Raw genomic sequence first — 24,417 nt, 5'->3', positions numbered from 1 at the left:
GGAAAAAGAAGATCAGCAAAATCATCCAACATCATCTCCATTATTCCAACTCCATCATACATAGACCATGTACGCTCTCATGATAGCCACATATTATGGAGATATGTTTGATCAGGTCTTTGTAATGCAAAAAACCTCTGTCAGCTTTCAAAGTGGAATGATTCATTTGCCTGCTGCTGTTTAATTATTATTATTCATTCATGAAATTGTGATTTAGTCCATGATCATTTGGTTAAATTGAGCCCATTTGATATTCATGATTTCTCCTTTTCTGTGTCTTGTCACAAGGCTAACGAATCCCAGATAATTGAAAGATGATTGCTATTACCAAACTTATTTCTATAATATTTCATGCTTAATGAATATGAATTGGAGATCAGGGTGCATGGTCGCTGGCCCACCGAATCGGGCTAATTTCTACAGTATGTGAGTACGTGTGAGGGTAAAGCTCAGAGCGGATTCATGTACGGGATTTGTCAAGAAAGTGTGCGTGTGAGTGTTGTGCTTGATAAAAGTAATTACAGCCCACTCAAGGGGGGAGGGAGAGTGAAAGTGGCGGTGGTCAGATCACACAAGACAATTTTCTTGGTTGTCAGCTTCACACACTCTTCACATCACTAACTAAACCGCTGCGCTGGACTGATGCTGCTGTAATGAGGTGTGTGTGTGTGCGTGCATTTGAGTGTGCGCGCGCGTGTGTGAAGGGACTGAGAAGGGCAGCGGAGGACAGGATGAAGGATGCGAGGTGAGGGATGAGGAAGCGGATGACAGAAGAGATACAAACAAGAGGTGGAGGTGACAGACAGATGCACAGACAGATGACAAAAATGAACGTGGTGACAGTGACAGACAGGTGGACAGACAGACTGACAGAGAAGGAGAGGGTGACGGAGGCCAAATCTGCTTTCTCTTTCAGATAAAAGGCCAGGCGGTACAAAGGCTTGGCCAAGCACCCCCTGATCCACAGATAAAGCACAGCTCTGCAGCTTTGGAAGGGAGCGGGCCACTGTGAAGCCAAATCACCCCTCAACAATACCTGACCCAACATAAAAGGGCAGCTGGACCTTTGTATTTTATGAGTAGGACTTGCAATAAAGCAACTACTCACACGGACACACACGGAAAACATTGATTCGAAACATCAAGGCCGTATTATCAGACTCCCTCGTTGATTGTATTCAATTCTTCGATCGCCATTGCAACGGATATTATGACCTTTCAGAGGTATGAGGGGATGCAAGCAGGGAGAAATTCCTACTGCAGAGACTCTAATGCCTGATCAATGTTGAGGAAAGCCTCAAATTCTTTGGTTTTGGCATGTTTGGACAATTAGGGTTTTTTCCAAAGAGTCCCTATTAACGAAGGAAATACTGATCAAACAAATGACACCTAACATTAGCTTCATCAACGAGATAGATTAAAAAGATGGAAGAAGGAAGTACACATGAACAGTTGTCACTTCTTAAAATGTAATCTGTTTCTATCAGATACTCTGAATCAGGTACAAATGATTAAAGTCTTGTTAGGGAGCGACTGGCAGAAATTGTCTTGTCAGAACTGTGACATTTAGCGTTTGCTGGGCGACAAGGAAACTCATGGACGTTGAAGAGCGTGGTGTCAACATGCTATAGTGTTAATTGCCCTTTAAGGCCTTCAGCAGATGCCTATTAGTATGGCAAGAATTGAAAATAATTTCACATAATTCAAGATGTGCTAGTTGTGTTTGCACTCCAGCAATAAATCTGTTACATTCAAATTAGCGCCTATGACCAAAAACTTTTGTCAGTTTTGTCTGTTTTGCGTAGGTATTAGTATATATTGGTTATTTACGATAAAAGAAAAAGTAAGTTAAGGGTAAAAGGTCCATGACAGAAGTTTGTGGCGGGTTCATATCCAGTTTTATTATTTGCAGGTGTGTCCATGATACAGATTGCCCTGAGTGCTGCTCCAGGCTACATGAACTTCATCTGACCCTGAACTCCCGGCTGCGGCAAGCACATTCAATCTCTGACTTACTGCCTTGGAAATAAGAAAAAAAAGCACAATTTTAAAGACGCACTCAAAATAAAAAGCTTGAACCCAATTTTGTTCACATAATTGATAAAGTTTTAATGTGATGTATTAGCTACAGGAATGGCTTTGATATAGCCCGTCTCTTTGTCAATGGATTTCCAAACTGCTTGTGCTCTGGTTATATATTATACTCAATGTTGGACTAATAAAAGAAGAGTAACTCATTATACCTGCTTCATTTAAATATGACCTTAATCCTCGCAAAATTTCTCCTAAAACCTGCATAATTCTATTGGTAAAATTAATCACAAACGCAGAGAACACGGTCGTCAGTAAACATGTATTTGTGCTGCAGATGAAGTGAGAGGTACTTACAATCTCCTGTAGTTTCGTATTCGTATTTCGGGGAGTAGGAGCTGTATCCAGTTGGCGAGCGGGTCCGCACGCTGAAGACGTACCAGGTTGCTGGTTTTAAACCTGAGACAATCACACTGGGAGCTTTGGTGCGTGTCGAGGAGTAGCTCAGCTGCTCGTGTTCCTGCGGGACAGAGTGCAGGGACGGGGGGGGGAAGTCTTTTAAGTAAGACACATTTCTTTGAAATATTTCATCTAGACTGCGCTGCTTAGACATCCGAAACATTATCTGGCCCTCCAAGATTTACTGAGATCCAATCTGCAGCAGCAAACGATTGGGTTGCTTTGTTCAGTGACTGTGTCTTTTCCTGTCAATCACTGTTACAACTGCCGATTGCTCCACTGAGATGAAAAGAAGCTTGTAAGCACCTGTCATTGCCGTTGGAAACACAAAGTTCAGAAAGATATTCAGTGACATGTTTTATAACATACAGTTAATGTAGTTGTAATGCCAATCTGATCTGAATCACTGTGCTGCTGATATTTGAACAATCTATTTCCATTTAATAAAAACTTACATTACCTTTGGAATTGGATTAAAAAAGTGTTTCTCTACCTTCTCATAATATTTGATCTCATAGTCGAGGACAGGAAGAGCTGTCTGCTCGGGCTGCTGCCAGGAGAGAGCGATGCTGTTGGGAGAGGCCCAGTCCTTCTTTAAAGCTCCCACCAGAGAAGGACCTGATTTGTAAACACAACAGAAACAAAACATGTTTTCAGAGTTTAGACACATGTGACTCTGTAGGGGGAAAAAAACCAATTTTAGTTCAGAACTGGAAGCCTTTGTAGCTCCTGTGCACAATGAGTGTGTGACGGGGAACAGCAACGTGTCAAGAATCTGACAAGAATGAATTAAATGAGCAATACATCCTTCCTACATGAATACCATCATTACCCTTCATCAAATCTGAACTTCACACATTCCAATCTTGTTTAAAAGTCTTCAGATATCGAGATCCCAGATAGTGCCTGAGTGGGTTGTTCTTTTTCCATAACTCAAAGTCTTAAATGGTGACTAGAAGCTGGCTGCAGATGTGAGTATATGTGTTGATGACTCTACAACACTGTTTCAGCACTGTGATAGAAAAGCAACCAATCCGACTTTTATGGAGCGTTTCGCACCATGGCAGTGAAGACATGCTCTAGAACCTCACTTCAATGTAGCTGCTGGAGTCGACAGGTGGAGAAACACTGCAGGGCTTTTTGGCAAAGATCGAGTGATCATATACATTACACTATATAAGTGGGAATTCTGTAAATTGCAAGATATTGCTGTACTTTAAGCAATTCCCCCCAAAAATCTCTGTCGTACAAAGAACACATGACCATAAGCAGAAATTCTAATAAGACAAAATATTTGTACTTTTCTTGGGGATTGTAATGACACTTCACTTATATAACTCCTTACAACTGCCTCAAAGCAGATTACATCGTTTATCACATTCACCCATTCACACACCAATGGAGGCTGTGGCCATGCAAAGCACTGTCACTCCAATGGGAGCAGTGTCTTGCCCAAGGACACCTCGGCATATGAACAGGTGCGAAAAGCGCTTTGGATCTGCTCACACAGATACACACTATATGTGAAGTCAATTTACCATTTACCATTCTTTAGAAATAACTTGCAATTCATTTGTGAAAGCTGAACAATGTAATTAACTTATAATTAAACAATGAAAAGCATACTGGGAGCATCAAGTGTGCTGATTGTTTTTTGGCACACCCAGGCAGAGAAGTTAAAGTTAAATGGAGAGAACAGATTTTGTTGCACATTTCTAGTGTGCGACAAATAGAGAATTTGCCTTGTTCTTCTTCCCTAAAGTACACTATTTGCACGAGCTGCTTGTTGGAATAAAGTAAAATTAATATATCATGTATATAGTTGACATTGTTACACACCGTATACAGATAATGTGCACACAGCAGAGCACCTGACTGATGTTTCACTTGATGGCTTTAAACCGCGTTGTTTATTTGTTTATCTCGGTGGTAATTAGTGTGCTCAGATTACAGTGAAATGAAGTTGCGATGTATCGATTAAATGCAAATTAATGAGGCGTGATGTTCGTTAACGTCCGTTGCCTGTTTATGGCCGCAAACTCATAAAAGGAATGACGGTTCCCTCTCAACCTCATCTGTTCTTCATGGCAATAAACAACTCTTAGCATGCTAAGCTAATTAAATGACTATGTTTAACACTGCTTAAGTTAATGCTGATGCACTCATACCTCTAAACTTCATCCTGAGTACAGCCTCATGGAGCAGTAAGTCTGGCGGTCTGTGGAGAACCGGTTGACCTCAGGAAAAGGCAATATGTTAAGAACGTGCAGGGGATCTAGACCAAGTGTTTTTCTCTTTGTCTCAGTGTTTTATAGAGTCCGGCGATGTGGTGGTACGGGAGCCTCATTGCTTGTTCACGTTGACGCCTGTCCGCCTCGTCAGAGATAATCATCAAACAACCACACTCACTCAATTTTCACTCAAAACATGCCCGAGGCTATTCATGTGAAAAACATCTAGATAGCCATTCCCTTCTCCCAGGAGATCGTCTGGTTTAATTGAAAACAAGTTGAATAAACATCTACCTTTCTTGGACTGAATTGCATTAGCTTTCCTCGATGAATTTCTGCAGCGTAAATAATTGCACTGAGCCCCCAAGAGAGGTCAGCAGATGTAACTGCCCTGAGAGTCATTATTATATATTATATCATCTAATGTTACAGAGCTGACTCATTATGTGGATATAAAATGTAGGCCTGCTTTCCTCGAGTGTATTCAAAGTGAAATGATGACACAGGCGCTATTTTTTATTTTTTTTCTTCTTTCATTTATTCTACAATGGTGTGCCTGGGGAAGCTGCCCGCAGTTCTTGCTTTGACTAAAGCTGCGTATTAGAGGCTGGCAGCTTTGGGTTCAGGAGGGAGGATGAGGGAGCCAGAGTGGGGATTTAGGGTTTGGTGGTTGGGGAAGAGGGAGTTGGGGTTAGGGGTTGGGTGTTAGATAAGATTATAGTTATGGGCTGCAGGGGTTTGAGCCTCTTAGCCAGGCACTAAGAAACATGCTGCTACAAATCTATTAGAAACAGCTGAAAGTGAACACCTGTGTTACTTTCATCCTTATCTTTTGTCCTCTGCTCCTTACTTTATATTTCCTCTTCATACGGTCAGGGAAGAAACTGAGTATAAGTATATTAAGAGGGCAATAACCTACACAGGAGTTCTGTGCTACATGCTTGATAGAGACCGTTTAGAGATATTGTTGGTGTTCTCACCTTTGACAGAATATTTTCACATTCACCAGGTTGACTCATTATTCTGTTAAGGGGACTCTGTGTGGCCTGTAGTCTATATTAAGCCTCCCGTCCTTGGAAGAGACTCTCACAGTTAGGCAGCGATGCATGACTTTAAGGGTGTACACGACTGTTAAAGTGCGACTCACAGTGACAATTGTGGAGGTCAACTTTTTTGTGTAAAGGCAGCCCATCACAGTGCTGTAGCATGCTTCAGTGACCTAAAGTCTCACAATCCGTATAGTATCTCAACTGTCAGCTAAGTGAAGGCAAAAGTTGGAAACTCTACAACATTATTATCCATTCAACTCTTGACGCTGCCCCATTCAGACCCTCTAAGGGGGAACAAAAAAAGTATGGAACAAGCCAGGCACTAAGACTGAATTATATGCTAACATTTATAAAAAGGCTGTTGTCACCACAAGAACTGACTGTGAATATATTAAGGTGGCTTTATGCATAAGACGGCTCGACAAGGATGAATAGTGTTGTGCTGAAACTTCTTACTCTCTTCAAATACAACTCACCATAAAGCTTTTGCTAAGCATTAAGGGTGGACAAAACAGATGTTTGTCGCTGAGATAGTGCCTGACTACGTGGGATAAAAAAAACAAAAAACAAAACATGCATGAAGCTTCCAACTAAACAAATGGGAGAGATGGGACCCTGGCTCGGGGTTTGAAGAGCTGAATCATTTATTTAGTGAAAAGCTGCCAACACCCTGACAAAGCTACAACTGACCATTTACTAATTCATATGCCCAATTAGACAGCTTTCCTTTGGGGTTTGTGATGCATGGCAGCAAATATAGTTCTATAAAAATGTGAATCACTGCTACATTGTGTGTGGGACAAGCAAATGCCCCATTTAACAAAAGAATTGATTAAAAACTAAGAAATTATTCACTTCAGATATGTCTACAGTCCTAGTGCATGGTTCTTCATGCATAACTAGGAACATTTCAAAGTTTTGGACAAACTTGACAGCTTTTAGGAGCTCTAACGCCCCAACCCTAATCCAAACCTTTTTTTTTTTTTTTTAAAAAACAATGTTTAACAGAAGAAAAGCAGAAAAATTGTTCCATGTTACACTTGGTGTATTGACAAGATTGTCTTAAAGAACTATAATCCCAAAACTCTAAGTATCATTGTGAACAGATCTCTAAAACATAATTTGATTTGTTTCATTAAAGCTCTAGCTCACTTCACAAAGACCTGGACCTCATGCATATGTGTAACCTATGATGTTCACACTTGCATATCACTAAAACATGCAGTTAATCAAGCAGCCAACAACTTAGGTCAATGATTTTAACTAAGTCAAAACAAGGTGACCGGTGAAATAGGACTATGGGCATGATGTGAATAATGAAGCATCTACTATAGAGCAAAAGTCACTTTTACATTAAATGCATTTTAATGCTTGGCTTCTCCTTAATAACCGCTCAACCTAATAGGCATTTAAAATTAGGTAGGTAGTCTGATGTGCCAGTGAAACTCAACATAATGTCATGCGTGACTGGAAACAGTTCATATAATTAGCATAATCATCAAGCTCAAAGGGCAACGCGTGCATGTGTGTGTGTGTGAGTGTGTGTACATGAACATAATTTCTTTTTACCTGAAAAGAGCAGCTGGAGTATGAAAAAGACATATTACACAATAAACTAAAGCTCCTAACATCTTATTTGACGTTATATTTACACATTAGCTCTCATATGATCATTTTACTTTGCATCCATTTCGCAGTTGTGGAGAACAAAACAAAAAAGAATCCTCTCATGGGGATTTTATCTGATCGAACTAATAATAGTGCCTAATAAAGCACTCTGTTGAGGCTGTGACATCGCAGGGCTTTCCTCTGCTGTTCTTGCCAGCTGGATATAAGACAGCAGTCGCAAGGCGATGCAGTCTGTGGCAAGAGGCATGTCATGGATGCATCATGCTAAAACACGGAGAATTCATGGGCATCTGCTGTTTGCATATTGTTCCTTGATAGGGGAACAATAAACATGGCTGAAATACAATCTCTCTCTGACTCACAGATTCAGATCCACCTTCCATCACGAGCCTCACATGAGTTGCAGAACAAACAAGGGAAGTCATAATAAGAGGAGCACATGCACACAAGGTTTGTGCACACAACAGAGCTGAGAACTGATTTGTAAAAAATATGTTTGTTTGAGCGGGAAGGCCTGGCAGAAAAATATCCGGTCGAGATGTGTCTGCTCAGCTTGCATGTCAACACAAAACGTGACTCAGCAGTCAAAGCCCACTTTGCTTTGTTTTCACTTAAGATCCCGGCAGGATAATCCTGATCATGCTGCCAGAGAAAATGGAAATCCCTTTACAAGTGTGGTTTCTAATGGTCACCATGTAAATACACAATGTTATGTTTCATTATGATCTATAATGGGTGCGCTGATATTAGTATTTCATTAAAAAAGTAACTAAATATTACAGGACTAAAATGAGAGCCTATTCACTTACAATGGCTGAAAATGTGATCTGAGAAGGGAGGTGAAAATGCAATTTACAGTTCTCGTTCAAGACAGGCATGGAAGAATACTCGATTATATTTTGATAATTATTAAAAAATTTGATATAATGCATGCTCACGGAGGTTGCACTGCTCACCGTTTGGTTTGGATGAGGGTATAGGGTATAGCACAGAAAGTATTCGATAATAAAGCAAGCAAGGAAAAGTCGTGGGGAGCCCGTTGAAGAAATGCCTCCAAGCACAATAACAGAAGCATCTTTGTTGAAGGCTGAGCTGATGTGCATCAACCTATCAAATCTGTTAAAAGCAGGAGGAATTCTAAACTATGTAATGGTTGGTACAGACGCCCAGTATCGCATTGTTTTTTTTCCCCCCTCTCAGTCAGAGTGTATTATTTTCACAGGCCTCCCTGTTGTGAAAGAAAACACTGTCCCCGGGCGATGACAGGATACTTTGAGGACACAGGACACACGTCAATTGTCCTTAATGATTTTGTATGTGGGTTATTAAAGCTGCAGCATGAAATCTGCCAGAGGAACTCAGTATCTTTCTCAAAGATGCAGGAGCACTGGAAAGCCATTAGAAACACCAGTCAATTACGATGCCCGATGGATGGATTTTCCAGTCAAGCGTGGTTAAGCTCAACATAAACTAATAGGGAGTCTTTAAATGAGCTTGACCTGCATATGATTTTAATTAGCTTTCCTGCCCTAAAGGCTTCCATTAACTGTTTAAAAAAATCAATAGAGCCAGTATTGATGCTGTGCGAGAGCTTAAACGATGTCCTAACACTCCACCGATTCAATCCTGATAGAGCGATAACGTGCAAAACAAACACAGATACACAATATTTGGGTGCTCTTGTTTAAAATTGTCATATCGATATTGCTTATTCCTGTGTGTCTGTTTGTGTTTTGTCTCATGCTGCATTCGAATGGACTTCTCATTCTGAATTTCGACGAGAGAAGAGATGGAAAAGGTTTTTACGGGGGCAAACAAAGGCGGGTGCACACATGCTAAGAAAACACAAATACTCAATCTACCTGCATTTGATCCGATCTGATTTGAATTTGTTCCATTCAATAGTATTTGACTCAATTCCCAGCATGGTCTGCCATTGTCAAGTACGTGGAGCGCTTCAGAAACACTTCATCGCTACTTGAGGGAACCAAAAGAATGAATGACTGGATTGAAGCTGTCTCCGTTACCGGTGGGACTTAAGTAACCAGCTGAGGGAATGTCACTTTTGTGGAATGCAAATTGTCTGAGTAGTGCGCATGTGTTCTTGTGCCTCAGTGCTTTTACAAAGGAGAAAACCAAACTGAGGTGAAATGTGATTGGCCTGGGGGAAGGTCGTCATTACACTTCATTAATGCTGAAGGTCACTTCCGGTGCACTGTGGGTCACTGGGTTCACACACACACACACACACACACACACACACACACACACACACACACACACACACACACACACACACACACACACACACACACACACACACACACACACACACACACACACACACACACACACACACACACACACACACACACACACACACACACACTGCAGAGACGCCACAACAAGCAGATAAACTGTTGGGCTATAAGTCTAATTAGCGGCTGTGTCACCAACCCAAATGAATGACAGCTCGGGGAAAGTGCACTATGGCACCTGCTAACTAATTATCACTTAACACTGCATTTTTCCATGTGGGATTCAAATTTTTCATGCAATATGTGCAGCTTTGTGGCAAATGATTGAAGAATAGTTTGTGTTCTTCCGACATTTGAAGAATTACTTGACAAATTTCCTCACAATTACTTTTACCATTTTATGGCTATCAGGAACATTGTTTTTCTGTTCCATCAAAAACAGAACAATTGAAGACAGTATATAAGATATTGTCTTGGCAGCACAGATAAGTGGTGATTTGCAGCCAGACGTTTTGATTGCTGGGAGTTACCAGGGTTTCTGGGTGAAAAGTACATGGGTGCAATTGTAAATAAAAATAAAAAATCCAAGCTATTTTCCTGATGAATATGTTTTTTTTCTGAAACAATGTATTCAAGGTTTGTTGTTTTCTTATTTGTAAGCAGTTGGCCTGTGATAGTTGCCAGAATTGTCACATTGCAGAAAGAGGATCTCGAAAAGTGGTTATTGAACTTTTTTGATTTCATGTTCTTCCAGAACAAACATATGTTTCTCTCTTCGTACTCTTGCTACATCCGACAACCCAATGACAGGCTTGACAATATAAGTGCAAACTCTTATGTGTCCTCTGATATGTTTTTGTGAAACTGTACTTTGTGCTAGCCCTCAGATGAACTGGTGACTTGTTCATGATGAAGCTCCAATAACTCCAGTCTGTGTAAAGTGAGTCTAAAAGGAATAATAAACCTATTTGCTCGTTGTATCTTTGAGCATGTACTGTAGTCACTGGAAACCCTTTTCTTTACCGCTGCAACTGGTGATGTGAGCGTCTTTCATGACCCTGAGCTTTAATATAACAGGATGTACAATAATGTCCAGTAGAGAGAATGTGGACTATAGAAAAAAAAAGTCCATGTAGCTTGAAAACATCCCATGTTAATAGATGCTTGCCCATCAAATTCTGTTCATTTTCCGGGGCTGCAGTGTGCCTATTTCACTGTCTAGTTTTCTGTGATGCTTCCTGCTTAAAACCACACTGATCATTGCATAGCACCTGTGCTATGTGCTCAGGTACATAATGGGTGCTTTGAAGCCATTCCTCTGTTGATTCACATTCCTTCCTCCATCTCCTTCACTACAATCTCCATACAAAATGCTGCAATTTGCTCGGCAATCGTCTCCCGCAATCTCTCCCTCTCGCCGCAGAGTGCTGATGCGGACTCCCTTTCCTCCAGTCATATTGTCGCTCCTCGCAGTTTCAGAAAGGAAAAATGGATGTGACCCTCATGACACTAAATAGCTGTCAACTGAATCTAAACTGGGACACTTTCTTGTTCTCCCGTGGTACACCTGCATCCCCCCCACCTGCTGTGGAGGCTGTCTCTAGTATGACACTGGAGAAAAGCTCTGTAGACTCCTTTGCCCCATCCAGATGGTGGCTTTAACAACCTCCTGGACCATTTATCATGTGTATCTGCTGAGTACAGGGAGTTAACAGGTAATTAAAATCATCAGTCACGCAACAAAAGCAGAGACGAGGGGGGTGGGAAGGGAAAGACCTTTCTGTACATTGAGAGCCATTTTTACTGTCTTCCTGAGGCTTTGAAGTGTGGAACTGAGATAAACACAAGTCAGAAAAGTAACTACAAAAAGAAAACAAAAGGCAAACAAATCAAAGAGTCCAACTGAGATTAAGTTTGACATTGGAAAATGTCTAACCTGCAAGCAGCAAACGTCACTTAAACCTTTGTCTCCTCAAAGACAATCTGCATTAAATCAGTGAAGAGGGGATTAAAAGACAGACACACAGATACAAAGTGAAAAGAAGCATTGCCTACTGTCACGTAGAGACAGTTTGTGTGCTAGCTAGCCTGTCTGACACCCCGAGGTCCTATCTTTAATAAGGTCCCAGCTTGCCACTGATCCCTCTTGTTCCCACTTAATGGGGATGTGGAGAAGCAATGACGTGTGGGAAAGGCCAGTGAAACCGGCCCTATACTGGCCCACCACAATCAATACTCATTTGGCCTCCACCTCTCTTTCCCCAAAAGTAATTAATGAGAAGAACGGAAGTATCTGGCTGCTGACAACTGATTTCCCTGCCGGTCCCTGTCCTTAACACCCTGTCCGTTTCTCATGCGTCTACTTAAAAGCTTCATTATAGCTCAGATCAAGAATTCCATATTGGGAAGTGACACAGATACAATCTGACATGAATGTCAATGTGCGTACAGTAACATTCTCACAGGTGTGACAGAGAGAAGCTGAAAGGAAAGCTGTCATTCTTTTTAATACTGTCACATGCACTCATTCACATGTGAAGGATGAAGCTTTGTCACCGTTGTCTTTAATTTGCGACTTTCCAATCTAATATGATTGGATTTCTCTGATTGCCCATTTATTGTGAAGCGAGCAAACACAATAAATCATCTGCGCTGATCGCTTTGAATTCAAACAATCTTAGTGCGCGAGGGAAACCACATAATCCAGAAATATTATCTACCACACTGTCATTTACAGTGATAACAATTGTAGACTCAATATGGTGATATTGATTATAATAATGTGTTTCAGAAAGGACTTACAATAGGACAATGTGAATAGATTTCTCTTCACACTGAAATCAAATTTGGAGCTCAAGAAGTTATCACCGAATGGCAGAAGAGGACAGAAAACCTTCTGCAGGTTAAAAATCTCCCCCCATCTCTTCTCCAACTAGGAGCACAAAGGGAGAGGACTGAAGTGCCACTGCAGTGGAGGTATACTATAGTATAAATAGCAGTCGACCCCACTGTAGCACCCACATCAGACTTACTGCAGCAGAACACACTTTCCTATACAGCAAATCTCGAGCAGGGTCATCCATACATAAGTCTGCTGTCAAAGTCAACCACCTGGGAGGTAAAACACCACATGCTGCTGCTGTCAGGGCGCTATGTGATTGGGTCATGAAGGATTGCTTCAGTGCAGAAGGATCCACTTTGAAGTCCCTCATAATGAACATGGTAGTGACAGTGAACATGGCAAAACCTAATAAACGCCCTCCATTGGCCAATCTCTGGCAAAGCCTCGTCAGTAAATTTGTAAAAGGTCAATTTCATGGTTTATGTGGAAGAGAGAACGTGTCATTTTGCAAGGATGTTTCCACATCCTGTTAATCTCCTTCGTCTGCAGAAGTGCGGGGGCTTTTATTGGTGAAGGACAACCTGAAGATGGGAAACGGTTGGACAGATCAATATCAACAAAGCTAGAACATGTGTTGAGGGAGGACGGTGCTTTTGAAGATCGATATGGAAAGAAACTCTGACATTGTAAGAACATTCCAATAAATGAGTTGCGAATCACATCCTGCGCCGTGGAGGTTGGACAATAGAAGTCCTGTTTGATGTCTCATTTTGAAAGCACTGTAGAAGTGCAAACTGTAAGACCTTTAACTGAATGTATCTTCAGTGGTTGTTAAAACATATAAAGGTCCACAGTGATTTAAGCTGGAACTGCTGTCATTGTGAATAGTTTGATGGAGTGAGGTTAATGCAATTTCATTTAAATGAACTGAACCGACAAAAGGCGCTGGCGACTGATTTATCTAACTTTCAGAAGACAATGGGGCTGCATTCTTGGGAGGAAATTCAACCCGAAGATTGAAGAGGGGATTGAGGTGGGACTTGAGAGAGAGAAAACTTCAGAGAACATCCATCAGGATTGCGGAACAATGAATCCAATCACTCTGTATTAATGAGCCAATGCTTAAAATAGTTCCCGTTGTGAGGTGAAGTCAGGGGAAATGATCTTTGCAGGAGGGGAGAAGCTTCCTGATAAAAGTCTGGGCATAAATCATTTTGTGGAGTAGAAATAGCTAATCTCTTTTCCTTCAAACTCCCCACCTGCTCTGAACACTGCTGAATAGTGATCCTGGGGAATAGCTATTCTTAACGCTGACTGGTGAATAGGTGACTTACTGTATGTCTGCAGGGCTCAGAGGAGCTGACTGGAGATATATATGGCCACACATAACACTGTACATGTGGGCAGCTCCATGATGGCCTTCAGAACTTTGAGTGAAAAGGCAGCATGCAGGTATTTTCCAGGATTGAGCCACAGTCCAGATGACTTAACAGGGAGATTTGTAGCTCCACTGTAGTCATGAAGAAAACTTTTGACGGCAAAAAGCACCGGAGTGGTCGATACTTTAAGCCACTGTCACACTTCATAATGGCTACATTGGTTTATCTCTGTTAGCCTCATTTTGCCATCATTGATTTACACACTTTCTTTTCTGAAAATCCCCTTAAATAACTTGCAAGTTCTTTTTAATCACACTATATCAGCTGGTTTATCCAGTTGGGCTTGATTGAAACGAGAAGCAATAGATGGATGGAGATGAAATTTTCAGCAGACATTTGGCTGAACACTGGGGAGGCTGTGGCTCAGGTTGTAGAGCATATTGTCCCACTAATCACGGGGTTGGCAGCCCAATCTCCCCTCTCACTGTGAGGTTGATATTTTTGTTTTTTAAGTGGACTATCTCGACATACTTCTGAATGGAAAGACAGAGTTTGCTATATATTCTGCTGAAGTGTCTTTCCTTCGAGCAAAATTGCATATTTAAGATTAAAATATGCATCAAGATGAGCAATACCGCCTAAAAAAAAAAAAATCGCAGATCCTTTATGGAAGGTTGAGGTAACTTAATGACTTTGTCTCCAGTCCACTTATGTGATGACACCCATATTAAGCAGGTGAGTGTTTGGATGGTGTATGCTGAATGCAAATAAACAGATTCAAGGCCAACATAGGTACAGATCTCCCAGCTGTGATGACTTGCCCTCTCTTATCTGCTCTTTGAATTTTTTAGTACTCATTACACCACAAATCAAATAATGCCCGATTCATATAAAAGAGCAAATATTATAGTACCCTTGCCTTTCCACCTGCAGAATTATGATATGCCAAAGTTCAAACGTTTAGTATTTTTACTGCAGGTAAAGCGTCGCAACATCTGTTGTTTTTTCTTCACAGCCCCAACTGAATTAGTCTAAGCTTTCTTTATTTTTGCATGTGTGTGCATTTGTTACTGTGTGGGGTAGCAGCAGGTCATGGGCATTGATATAAGAGGGCACACAGGGGCAGCAAATAGGCAGGGGGCAACAGATGCCCCAGGTGACTTGCGGTCCCATGGGAGAAACAGACTTGCCAACAAAAGCAGTGAGTAAACACCTGCTAACATCATAGTGCATATGTACATTTCCAAATCTACACACATGCACACACACCAGTCTTTCCTTTGCTGAAGAACCTCCTGGTTATCTGGTTATAAGCCTTACTGCCAATATGCATTGAAACTGAGAATATTCATGATCATTAAAAGCAGTTTGGGGTTCAGTGTCTTGCTCAAAGACACTCTAACAAATGGACAGCGTGAGATCGGGACACCGCATTGTCTTGTCCAACTAAAAGACTGGCTCTCAAATTTACAAAGGCACAACACTTCAGAAATCGCAGTTCAGAACTAATGTTTTATGGAGTCGTTTTGGGGGGGCTGTAAATAACCCCCGTTTCCATGGTGATTTCCACCTTCAGCCACAGCCTGACAGAGCAGGAGGGAGAGTTTGGAAAATGGAGAAGTTTATCACAGAAATAAAAAGAAAAGCAGAAGGTGCTTCAGAAAGATAGAAGACAAACTCCGCCGGCGTTAATAAATCCAAATCAAAGAAAAGAAAATATAAAGATGCGTTATCTTGCTCTCGGGTTTACCGTAAATGCAGGAGAAAATGAAGTTTTATAATTTATGTTTGAAAACACTGGCTGCTGACAGCATGGAGCTCAACACATAAAACACCCACCTGGAGACATCACACCAAGCGCACGGCACAGACACGGCAGAATATTCAGAACAATCTCACCAAATATTGAAAGCAAAGATATCATTTCACAAAAGCAGTAAATAACAAAGACTTGCAATGTAAAACAAGCTCATTGCAGTTATTAAGAATTGCACAGTGATTTCAGTCGTCTCAAGTTTATCTTTGCAAAAAAGCCCATTTTAGGGGGTTGTGAATCCTGTGATTCGTAAAACGCAGAAAAATGTAATGTTTTTATTAGTAAATGTTAAATTGCACTGGATTTTTTTTCTTTAATTTCAGATTGTCCACGTGACGTAAAATACGCAAAAGATTTTTTTGAATGGGAAGGACCCTGCAGTATTCAAATCCGGTCAAATGATGAAAATGCATTGCATCATATTCAGGAGGAGAAGTTGCCTACAAGACAACAGAAACGACAATAAAAGCTTTTGCTAAACTAACCATAAAGGGAAAACAGGCCACTGTTCATATGGAGAAATCTGAATGTCATGTTAGAGTTGCTTGTGTCCATATCTAACTTCATTCAAGGTAAAATTGGCTAATAATAATAGAACATACAAAACTGGTGAAAATAACTCCCAAAAAAATGAATTTAGGGAAAAAAATGTATATAATAAACTTCATTAAAAATGGATTTCATACTATTAACAGTTTTTTTAAGGTATGCACATTTGTGAAGTTCCACTTTATTATTATCATTAAAAAAAAATGTTTCTAATCTTTCTTTCCGAATATCTGATTTTTTTCTGGCTCAAATTGAAGTTGGTCAAATGTCATGGATTATAATTATTTTTTTAAATGATACTATACAGATATGTTTAACAGTAACATTGCAATCTTAGCTTCATGTTTGAATGTTGATATAGGTTTTGAAAAACAATTCTACATTGCTGCTGATAAAGTATTCCATAAAAGGTAAAGCCCCTGTCATTACAGTTCTTGGGGTTTCTGTTTCTGCTCCAAAGGAGGCTCGACTAAAAAAAACTTTGAGTACCATGATGCTAAGGGGATTGGATGTTGCAGATCCCAGCTCATGTAAGTTAAGATGCAGGGTACATCCAGGACAGATCCCAAGTCCATTGGAAGGCAAACTCAGACAGGAAGACGATAGCACACGCTCATATTTACGCAGAGGAAGAACATGTAAACTTTACATGGGAAAGCCCCGAAGCCCAGACTCAAACTGGGGTATTCCCAACTGTGAAACATTAGTGCTAACCACTAATCCATCGTGGTTATTATTCAGTTATTAGTGAATAACTCATATGCTAATGGATCATGCTGATAATATCCATATCAACCCATTTGTCATTTCCAAGGCACCTTTGCTCTCTTTAAAGAACAGAATGGGGGTCATCGCGACAGTGCTGTTCATTAGCAGCAACTGCCTTGTGGGCATATATTCCAGTATGAGAGCAGGACAACAACCCCACATCCCCAGAGCAGCACAGCTCTGATATAGACCAGCATGGCCACATTGTCACTCTGTGTTATTTTTCCTGATGCAATTTTTATTATGTTTGGACAATGGCAAACGAAAGAGTAGCGTAAAGAGGACTCTGATAACAAGGAAGGAAGATGGAAGCCTTATACAGGAAGGCTGCTGTTGCAGGTGAAAGCCTGACACCTTGTAGCTGTGAGGCAGTGAACTAACACATAACCCCTGAAATCAGCTCGGAAAAACATGAATAAAAAGATATCACCTCACTACTGAAACATAAATGTGACATGAAACAGCTGTCAGACTCGAAGCTCTTTTATGCGAGGCTGTAATTTTCTTTAAGTAAGTGCCTCAATAATGTGCAACAAAACTCAGTCTCCTGGAAAATCTGTTTTATGAAAATAAACATTTGGCATGTGAGGTCGGCATTATATCCTAAAGCAATGTTGTTGTTTTTTTGTCTTTTATGAATTGATAAAATATCCACCATTAATCATTTGTGGCGTTTTGATGATAGATTGTTGCCTGTAAACCACGTCAAGAGACCTGCCATGTCTCCTCAGTGAAGCTTTTTATCATCACCCACAAAGGACAGCAGGGTCGCCAGCGAATGTGACGAGCGTCGGTGTCTCAGTGTTAATGAATAATATGTTGAAAATGTGGTTGAAGCTGAAGAGAACGGGGTTGAAGTTGATGGTTTCGGGTGGGCTGACTGTGTTGAATACAGAGTTGTGGTCTGCGCGAGGCTTTCTCACACAGCAGCTCGCATGTGAAAAAAAAAAAAAGAGTTGCGTGGATGGAAACACAGACGAGATCCTCAGTGTGAGCAATCAGGGGTCTGGTGCTGCTCGTACAATGACCCAAATGCCTGTCATGACCAGTTCTTCAAAGTACTTCATCATAGTCAGAGTTGGTGTTACAGGTCCATAGTCATTAAGACATGTTTCTGTGTTCATTTCAGCTGTCAAGAAGCAGCTGTGAATATTGGCTTCTGCAAGGGGGAGCAGGGATATGGCTGCAAAAACAGCTGCTGTGCTGCGTAGAGGCTGTTGTCAGATGGAGGTTTTGACAAAAAAAACAACACAGTTTTGGATGGGTTAACAAATTGTGTGTTCATCCATCCACATCCATCCAGCCATGTTTTATACCTGTTTTATTCCCCCCGGGCAGGGTGCTTCTATTAAAACTTTCTATTATTGGATTAACAAGTCGATCATGAAAATCTAAAGCGAAATGAAAACTAGGAATCCATGCATGGACTCATCTCTGATACTACTTTGTGCACCTCGGGAGGCTGGGGAGGGTTGCACTGACTATGAATGGAGGCAGGGTACAAACTGGACCGATCACCAGTCCATCACAGGGCAAATACAAAGAGGCAGAAAATCAAACACTCACATTCACCTCTGCAGGCAATTTAGGATCCACAATTAACCCCACAGGCATGTTTTTGAACTGCTGAAGGAAAGCGGAGTAACAGAAGAAAACCCATACAGGCACAGCTCTGCAGTTCCGTTGTTTATATGCTGTCCTCGTTAAAGCAGTTTCAAATTTTCCCAAATGACAACAACACATCCAATAAGATTTCTAAGATTCCGAGTTAGAAAACAAAATCTAGAGGAAATAATACAAGCAGGGCCTCCGGTAAGTTTGTTTGACAACACAGAACACTGTTTCTTGACTTTATCAATTTATGGTCAGGAGAATGATTTTGCCAAAAGCTTGTCAACCTCTTTGCAAGTTAAACAGCTATGCTTTTTGAGTGTATGAATGAGATCTGTTTTTGTCCATCTATGTATCCATCCGTTCAGATCACGGAAGCTGGACCGGTCACTGGTGCGTCACGGGGCCCGTTTGTGAGTCACTGCTGCTTAAAATACCATGTTTCCTCTTGTGGTCTGATGTGAGCTGCAGCTCTGGACACAGGTATCAAGCATTGGTTTGCATCCTTAATGCACTTCAGTGTCTGCCTGTCATAAACACAATATTTTAACAAAGGCCCTTTTTGTGCTTGTCAAGGTTTGGGAGGGGATTTGTTTAAGTTCCCTGTATGAGCAATATTTTTGCATCAAGACTTCTTACAGTTGGTTGTAGGGCAATTTTCTACACACGACCACACCAAGGGGTAAATATATATGTTTAGGATAGTGAATATAACATGACAGTTGAAGGCTGATGGGAAATATTGGATATCTTGATCCTATGTTCTCCCTGTCTCATCTTCCCCATTTCTCCTCCACACACTATGTCTTTCCATGACGGCTGTCTTTATTTATCTCTTTTCTCATCTCTTTCTTTCCCCGCATCTCGTTCTCGTCTTCACTCCTTCTCTTTGCCGAGCTGAGCTGATGGCAGTGGCTGGGTTGTGATCCAATCACAGGCTGGCTGCAGCAATCACCGTCTGCTGATTGGTTTTATAATCCTCGCTGAGGATCTCAGATGGGAGGGAATCAGCTGGCCAAGAAGTGCTGCACTGAAGGCTGTCACACCGGTGCGCGCATACACGCACACCCACACAAACACATGCGTGCATAGATATTATTCTTTTTCCAGGGTACTTTATCCCGCTTCTCAATTTCACAACATTACTTTGATTCTGTGTACAAAAGTCCTCTTTTAATGTCTGTATTTTGTTTGCTAGAAAAGCAACGCCTGAACAACAAAGACGAAAGGACGGCATTCACTAAGCTCAGGTTCATTGTGTGCAACGTGTGTGTGTGTGTGTGTGTGTGTGTGTGTGTGTGTGTGTGTGTGTGTGTGTGTGTGTGTGTCTGTGTGTACGCCTTTAGCCATGTTTGTGTATAAGTGTGTACATATACAAAAACAACATCTGCATCAATATATGTCAGAGAATGATGCAAGGCTGCTTTCTGGCCGTGCAACACCTCACACAGGCAGAGAGAAAAAAAAAAGGACAGGATGAAGTGGAAATATAAGTGGATGCATGCGGGAAAGCCATAAACACTACCGCCCAAACTCCCAGATCAATAAGCTGAGCTGTAACACTCATATTTATACAACTAGAGAAGAAAAGCTAATCTTCAAGGCACAATATCACAGCTAAAATCCCCATACACTCAAAGGCAACCGTGGTGGTTGGATTTGCCTTCTAGCGTGGATCACAATATGAGAAGAGAAAATGTAATTACTCAACTCACACAGGTGCTGTTCATGAAAAATACAGTAACTCATGCATATAAACACACGCGTGCATGCAGCCACAAAGACATACTTTTATAATTTAAGTGCAGTTCCTTCATTCCTCATGTCTCTCAACAGGTTCTATAATAATAATAATAATAATAATAATAATAATAATAAGATATTGCATGCTGTACTCACTTGATAAAGACTGCATTGACTTGGTACTGCTGGATATCTGACTTTCTGGGTTTGGTATCTTGAAAGTTTTGCACAAACCATCACTTTATTTGTGTATCACTTTCTGCATTGTTCAGCATGTTGCACCAGCCCATAACCCTTGATACGCTCTATTTCTGCTGTCCTTGTCCTACATCTGTGAAAGCGTGTAAGAATAAAAACTGCTCTTGCAAGAACTGAGCTTCCTGAGAACTGATCCCAATCAACTGTACAGCAAGGTCCTGCAGTGAAAACTAGCCCTTTCTTAACAAAATTACATTCCCGTCATTACATACTGTGAAGGTTAGTTTGTGCGCTTGCTATAAAGGCTGCAGAATTCATGCATCTCGAGGAGCTGTAGGCCTTCACAAATGAAAATAGATTCAAGTTTTGGATTTTTTTGTTGCACTCTTTGTGAAGATGATGCGTTTTTGTGAAGAAAATGTAACCGTAGCTTGTAAAATAAAAAATAAAATAAAAAATGCATTAAATTGTATTTTCTGCACTCACAGATAAAGTTTTGGAAGTTTAATGGTTATTATTTATGAGGTAACATGATATAATTTTCCTTGTCGGAACCAACTGAGACCAAATGGGGCTTGACATGTAAACAACTGATGAGTTGGGCCCCTGTTCTATAGATTTCACATTTTCCACAAAACCAGTAGTAATTTCAATGTGTTGCTGTACTAAAATAAAACATTGTGGTGTTAAGGACAATGGGATAATTTAATAAGATTTTTTTAAAGACTTTTTAATGTTTAGATGTGGTACAAATAACCATTGCCATTTGGCATTGTAGCACAGAGCAGTAAAGACTTATATTAGTAGGTATCAAATTAATTTACCAGCAAACTTAAGGATGTTTTCTTTATTTTCTGCTAATATCAGAAAATGTCCATCGCTTGAGTTGAGAAAACAAATCAGACCAAAGCCTGGTTAAACTAGTCTTAACATGGACATTTCTCTGCAAACAACAAAAGATATGTTGCACTTATTAGGCTCTGTGAGCCACGAGGGACCACGACCATGAAAAGCATGCAGAGATAAGAATAAGCATGGGTCAGGGACTTTCTAGTGGAGGCACCATCCCAAAGGTAATTAGTAAAAGGCCTTCTCTGAAGAGACTAAAGGACGAAACAGCAAAGACTCAGGCTCGAGGACTGTGTTCCTCAGTGGGAACAGGACGGCAAGGTTAAAAAAGTAATCATTTAGAGGTGTTACTTCAAACTTAACTCTACAGTATCTGCAGAATGAAACTGTATATAAGAAAAATAAATCACATTAAGAAAGAAAAACCCGTCACACTGGCATGTTAGTTCACAACTGTTCATTTCGCTGTCATTTTCTCAGTATCATTTCTAAGATCATTCGAATCACTTTTTATGAAGTCCATTTGAGCTTAAGACGGATGAAGGGATATAGTGGATGGATGAATCGTTATAAAGGCGACTTGCCTCACATGATCGCAAAGCTTCATAACTCACTGCTCAGGTCTTTCTGAACGCGCGCTCACTAACTGATCATTTAAGCCCCCTGCAGCGGCGCCTAATCAGGTTCAATCTCATCTCTGCTACTCCACCTCTATCCTATTCACACTCATAGTAATTGGTAATAACAGTCACTTCTGTCCAGGAGTTCACCCTTATCTCATTACAGTTCATTACAGCCCTGCATCCCACTTTAGGGGCAATATCTGTGTGGTGATGTTTCTTCAGGTTTTACATACAAGGAAAATAAATACAGAACCAAATCTTAGATAATAGAATAAAGCCGACTCTGAACAATCCATATGTCTCTATGAGTCCAAACAACCAAATGTAGCTGTACTGACGTATATTGATTGACCACATGCTATAGAGTAATGGATAGTGGTGAAGAGATGCATGGATAAAATAACTAACGTTTGGCAAATAAGAAATCAAAGAGCTGTCGGCAGCCTTTCTTGGCAAAAAATAACTTGTTTTGTGAGTAGTCTATATTGGAACATATAATTCTAATGGATGTTCCATTTATTGATTTATTTTTTGTGCCATTTTTTGCCATTTCTGGTTAACTTGAATGTTGGGGAACTGGTTTAAAAACTGGTTGTGGCAGAAAGACTATTGTGTGGAAAATGTAGCCAAGTTGTGCAAGTGCACACAGTAGAAGATGCATATGACTCGCTGTGGTGACCCCCTGTAAAAAAACTAACAAAAAACTCTTACTATATCTATTTCTCCAATGCTGATAAGTGGCATACACTCTTGGTGGTCACTGGGACAAATTACAAAGGGATTACAATGTGTCACCAAATGCACTCATGTGCACTTTGCCAGTCGTATGAATTCACTGGGGTGAAACCAAGCCACTGGGAGCGTCATTCATTCTGGCCTGCAAGGAGAAATATATAAGACGAAGCCACAGCCTATGCCATTCTCTCACACGTATAGCCTACACACACACACACACACACACACACACACACACACACACACACACACACACACACACACACACACACACACACACACACACACACACACACACACACACACACACACACACACACACACACACACACACACACACACACACACACACACACACACACACACACACACACACACACACACACACAGTCCCCCATGAGGTCAGCAGGGTAAGCTGGTTTGACGAAGGCATGTACCCTTCACTTCCTGTCAATGACAACATCGGCCGGTCGCCGATTCGCTTCGCTGATTCCAAATCACTGTCTCCATTTCTCTCTTTCAATGTATCTATTCCAAACTTCTCCCTAACTCTCACTCACATTTGTTATTCACATAAGATGGGAGTTTAATGATTCCCTTGAGGAAATTGACTTGTTGAAATGGCAAATAAAGTTCTAACAGTTACAGGATGTAGGACAGAGACAATTTTATATTGTGTGGTAGTGTGTGTGTGTGTGTGTATATATATATAAACACCCACTTTGTTCTGCTTACTCATTCTCTTTCTCTGCCGGTTAGTTTAATTTCCTGGACGGATGCATGCATTATTTTGTCCCACTCACGCACACAACTTTCATTGGTTCTTTATACTTCACACATCTCTTCTGTCTCAAGTCTATTTCTCCCTGGGAGTTAATCACACAGGGGACAACCATTCTCACTTTGTCCTTTGCTCACTTCTGTCCATCAAATGTCATTTTTTTTCTCCAGCTTTAACACATTTTCTGTCTTATAGATATTCAAAGAAAGCTGACGTGAGTGTTTGTTTCGAGACTCACAATGTCTGTGTTCATGAAATGCTTGAGGAAATGTATAAAAGAGTGAAAAAAAAAAATGAAGTTAAGATTGACACCCCAGTAACTTACCTAAAGGACAATTTCATTAATAGCTGAGTTTGTTGAAATTTGTGTGCATCTTATAATTATTGTCTTATTATTGTAAGGTGACAGTGAGGAAGCTACATGTGCAAGATGTCACTCTTCCACTGTATGTTCTTCCTCGGTGAAAACACTGACGGAGAAAAACCGTTGTCTAAACAAAAAGAAATTCCACAGAAAACAAAACGATTTCACAAGAGTCTGGTGTAAACTATCGATTAGCCTTTCCAGAGCCGTCGTGTTGTTGCGGAAGAGAATATTCACACCGTATTTTATTCATGTCGCAGAGGGTTTTCTTTGACTTATGATGAGTGACCAGGCAAAGGCTGACTGTCTTACTCAAGGACACTTTGACAGGAAAACCTTCTGTTAACAGGACTGTGGAGTCTACGGGGATTTACTGCCAGCAAAGTGTGTGTGTGTGTGTGTGTGTGTTACGTTTGCCATCCATCTGCGGTATGGCTAAATACTCACACACGCACGCGGACACGCACACGCAATAACAGAATAGATGGGCATTTAATGTCCA

General features: G+C 40.8%; 1 protein-coding gene across 2 annotated transcripts in view; it reads right to left on the bottom strand.

The window, feature by feature from the left end:
- epha6 (eph receptor A6) overlaps positions 1–24,417 on the bottom strand; it is a gene marked incomplete at its 3' end in the record, with an annotated part of 170,410 nt that overhangs the window by 29,820 nt on the left and 116,173 nt on the right. For both annotated transcript variants that reach the window (XM_080478240.1, XM_080478241.1), the window contains exons 6-7: positions 2,984–3,108; positions 2,389–2,551 (exon numbers count right to left, since the gene is read on the bottom strand). In XM_080478240.1, coding sequence (XP_080334366.1) covers positions 2,389–2,551; positions 2,984–3,108 — 288 coding nt within the window. The remainder of the gene's footprint in view (positions 1–2,388; positions 2,552–2,983; positions 3,109–24,417) is intronic.

Source organism: Lipophrys pholis, assembly GCF_963383615.2.
Source record: "Lipophrys pholis genome assembly, chromosome: 13".
Classification (NCBI taxonomy): Eukaryota; Metazoa; Chordata; class Actinopteri; order Blenniiformes; family Blenniidae; genus Lipophrys; species Lipophrys pholis.
This window is presented reverse-complemented; position numbering and strand designations above follow the sequence as displayed.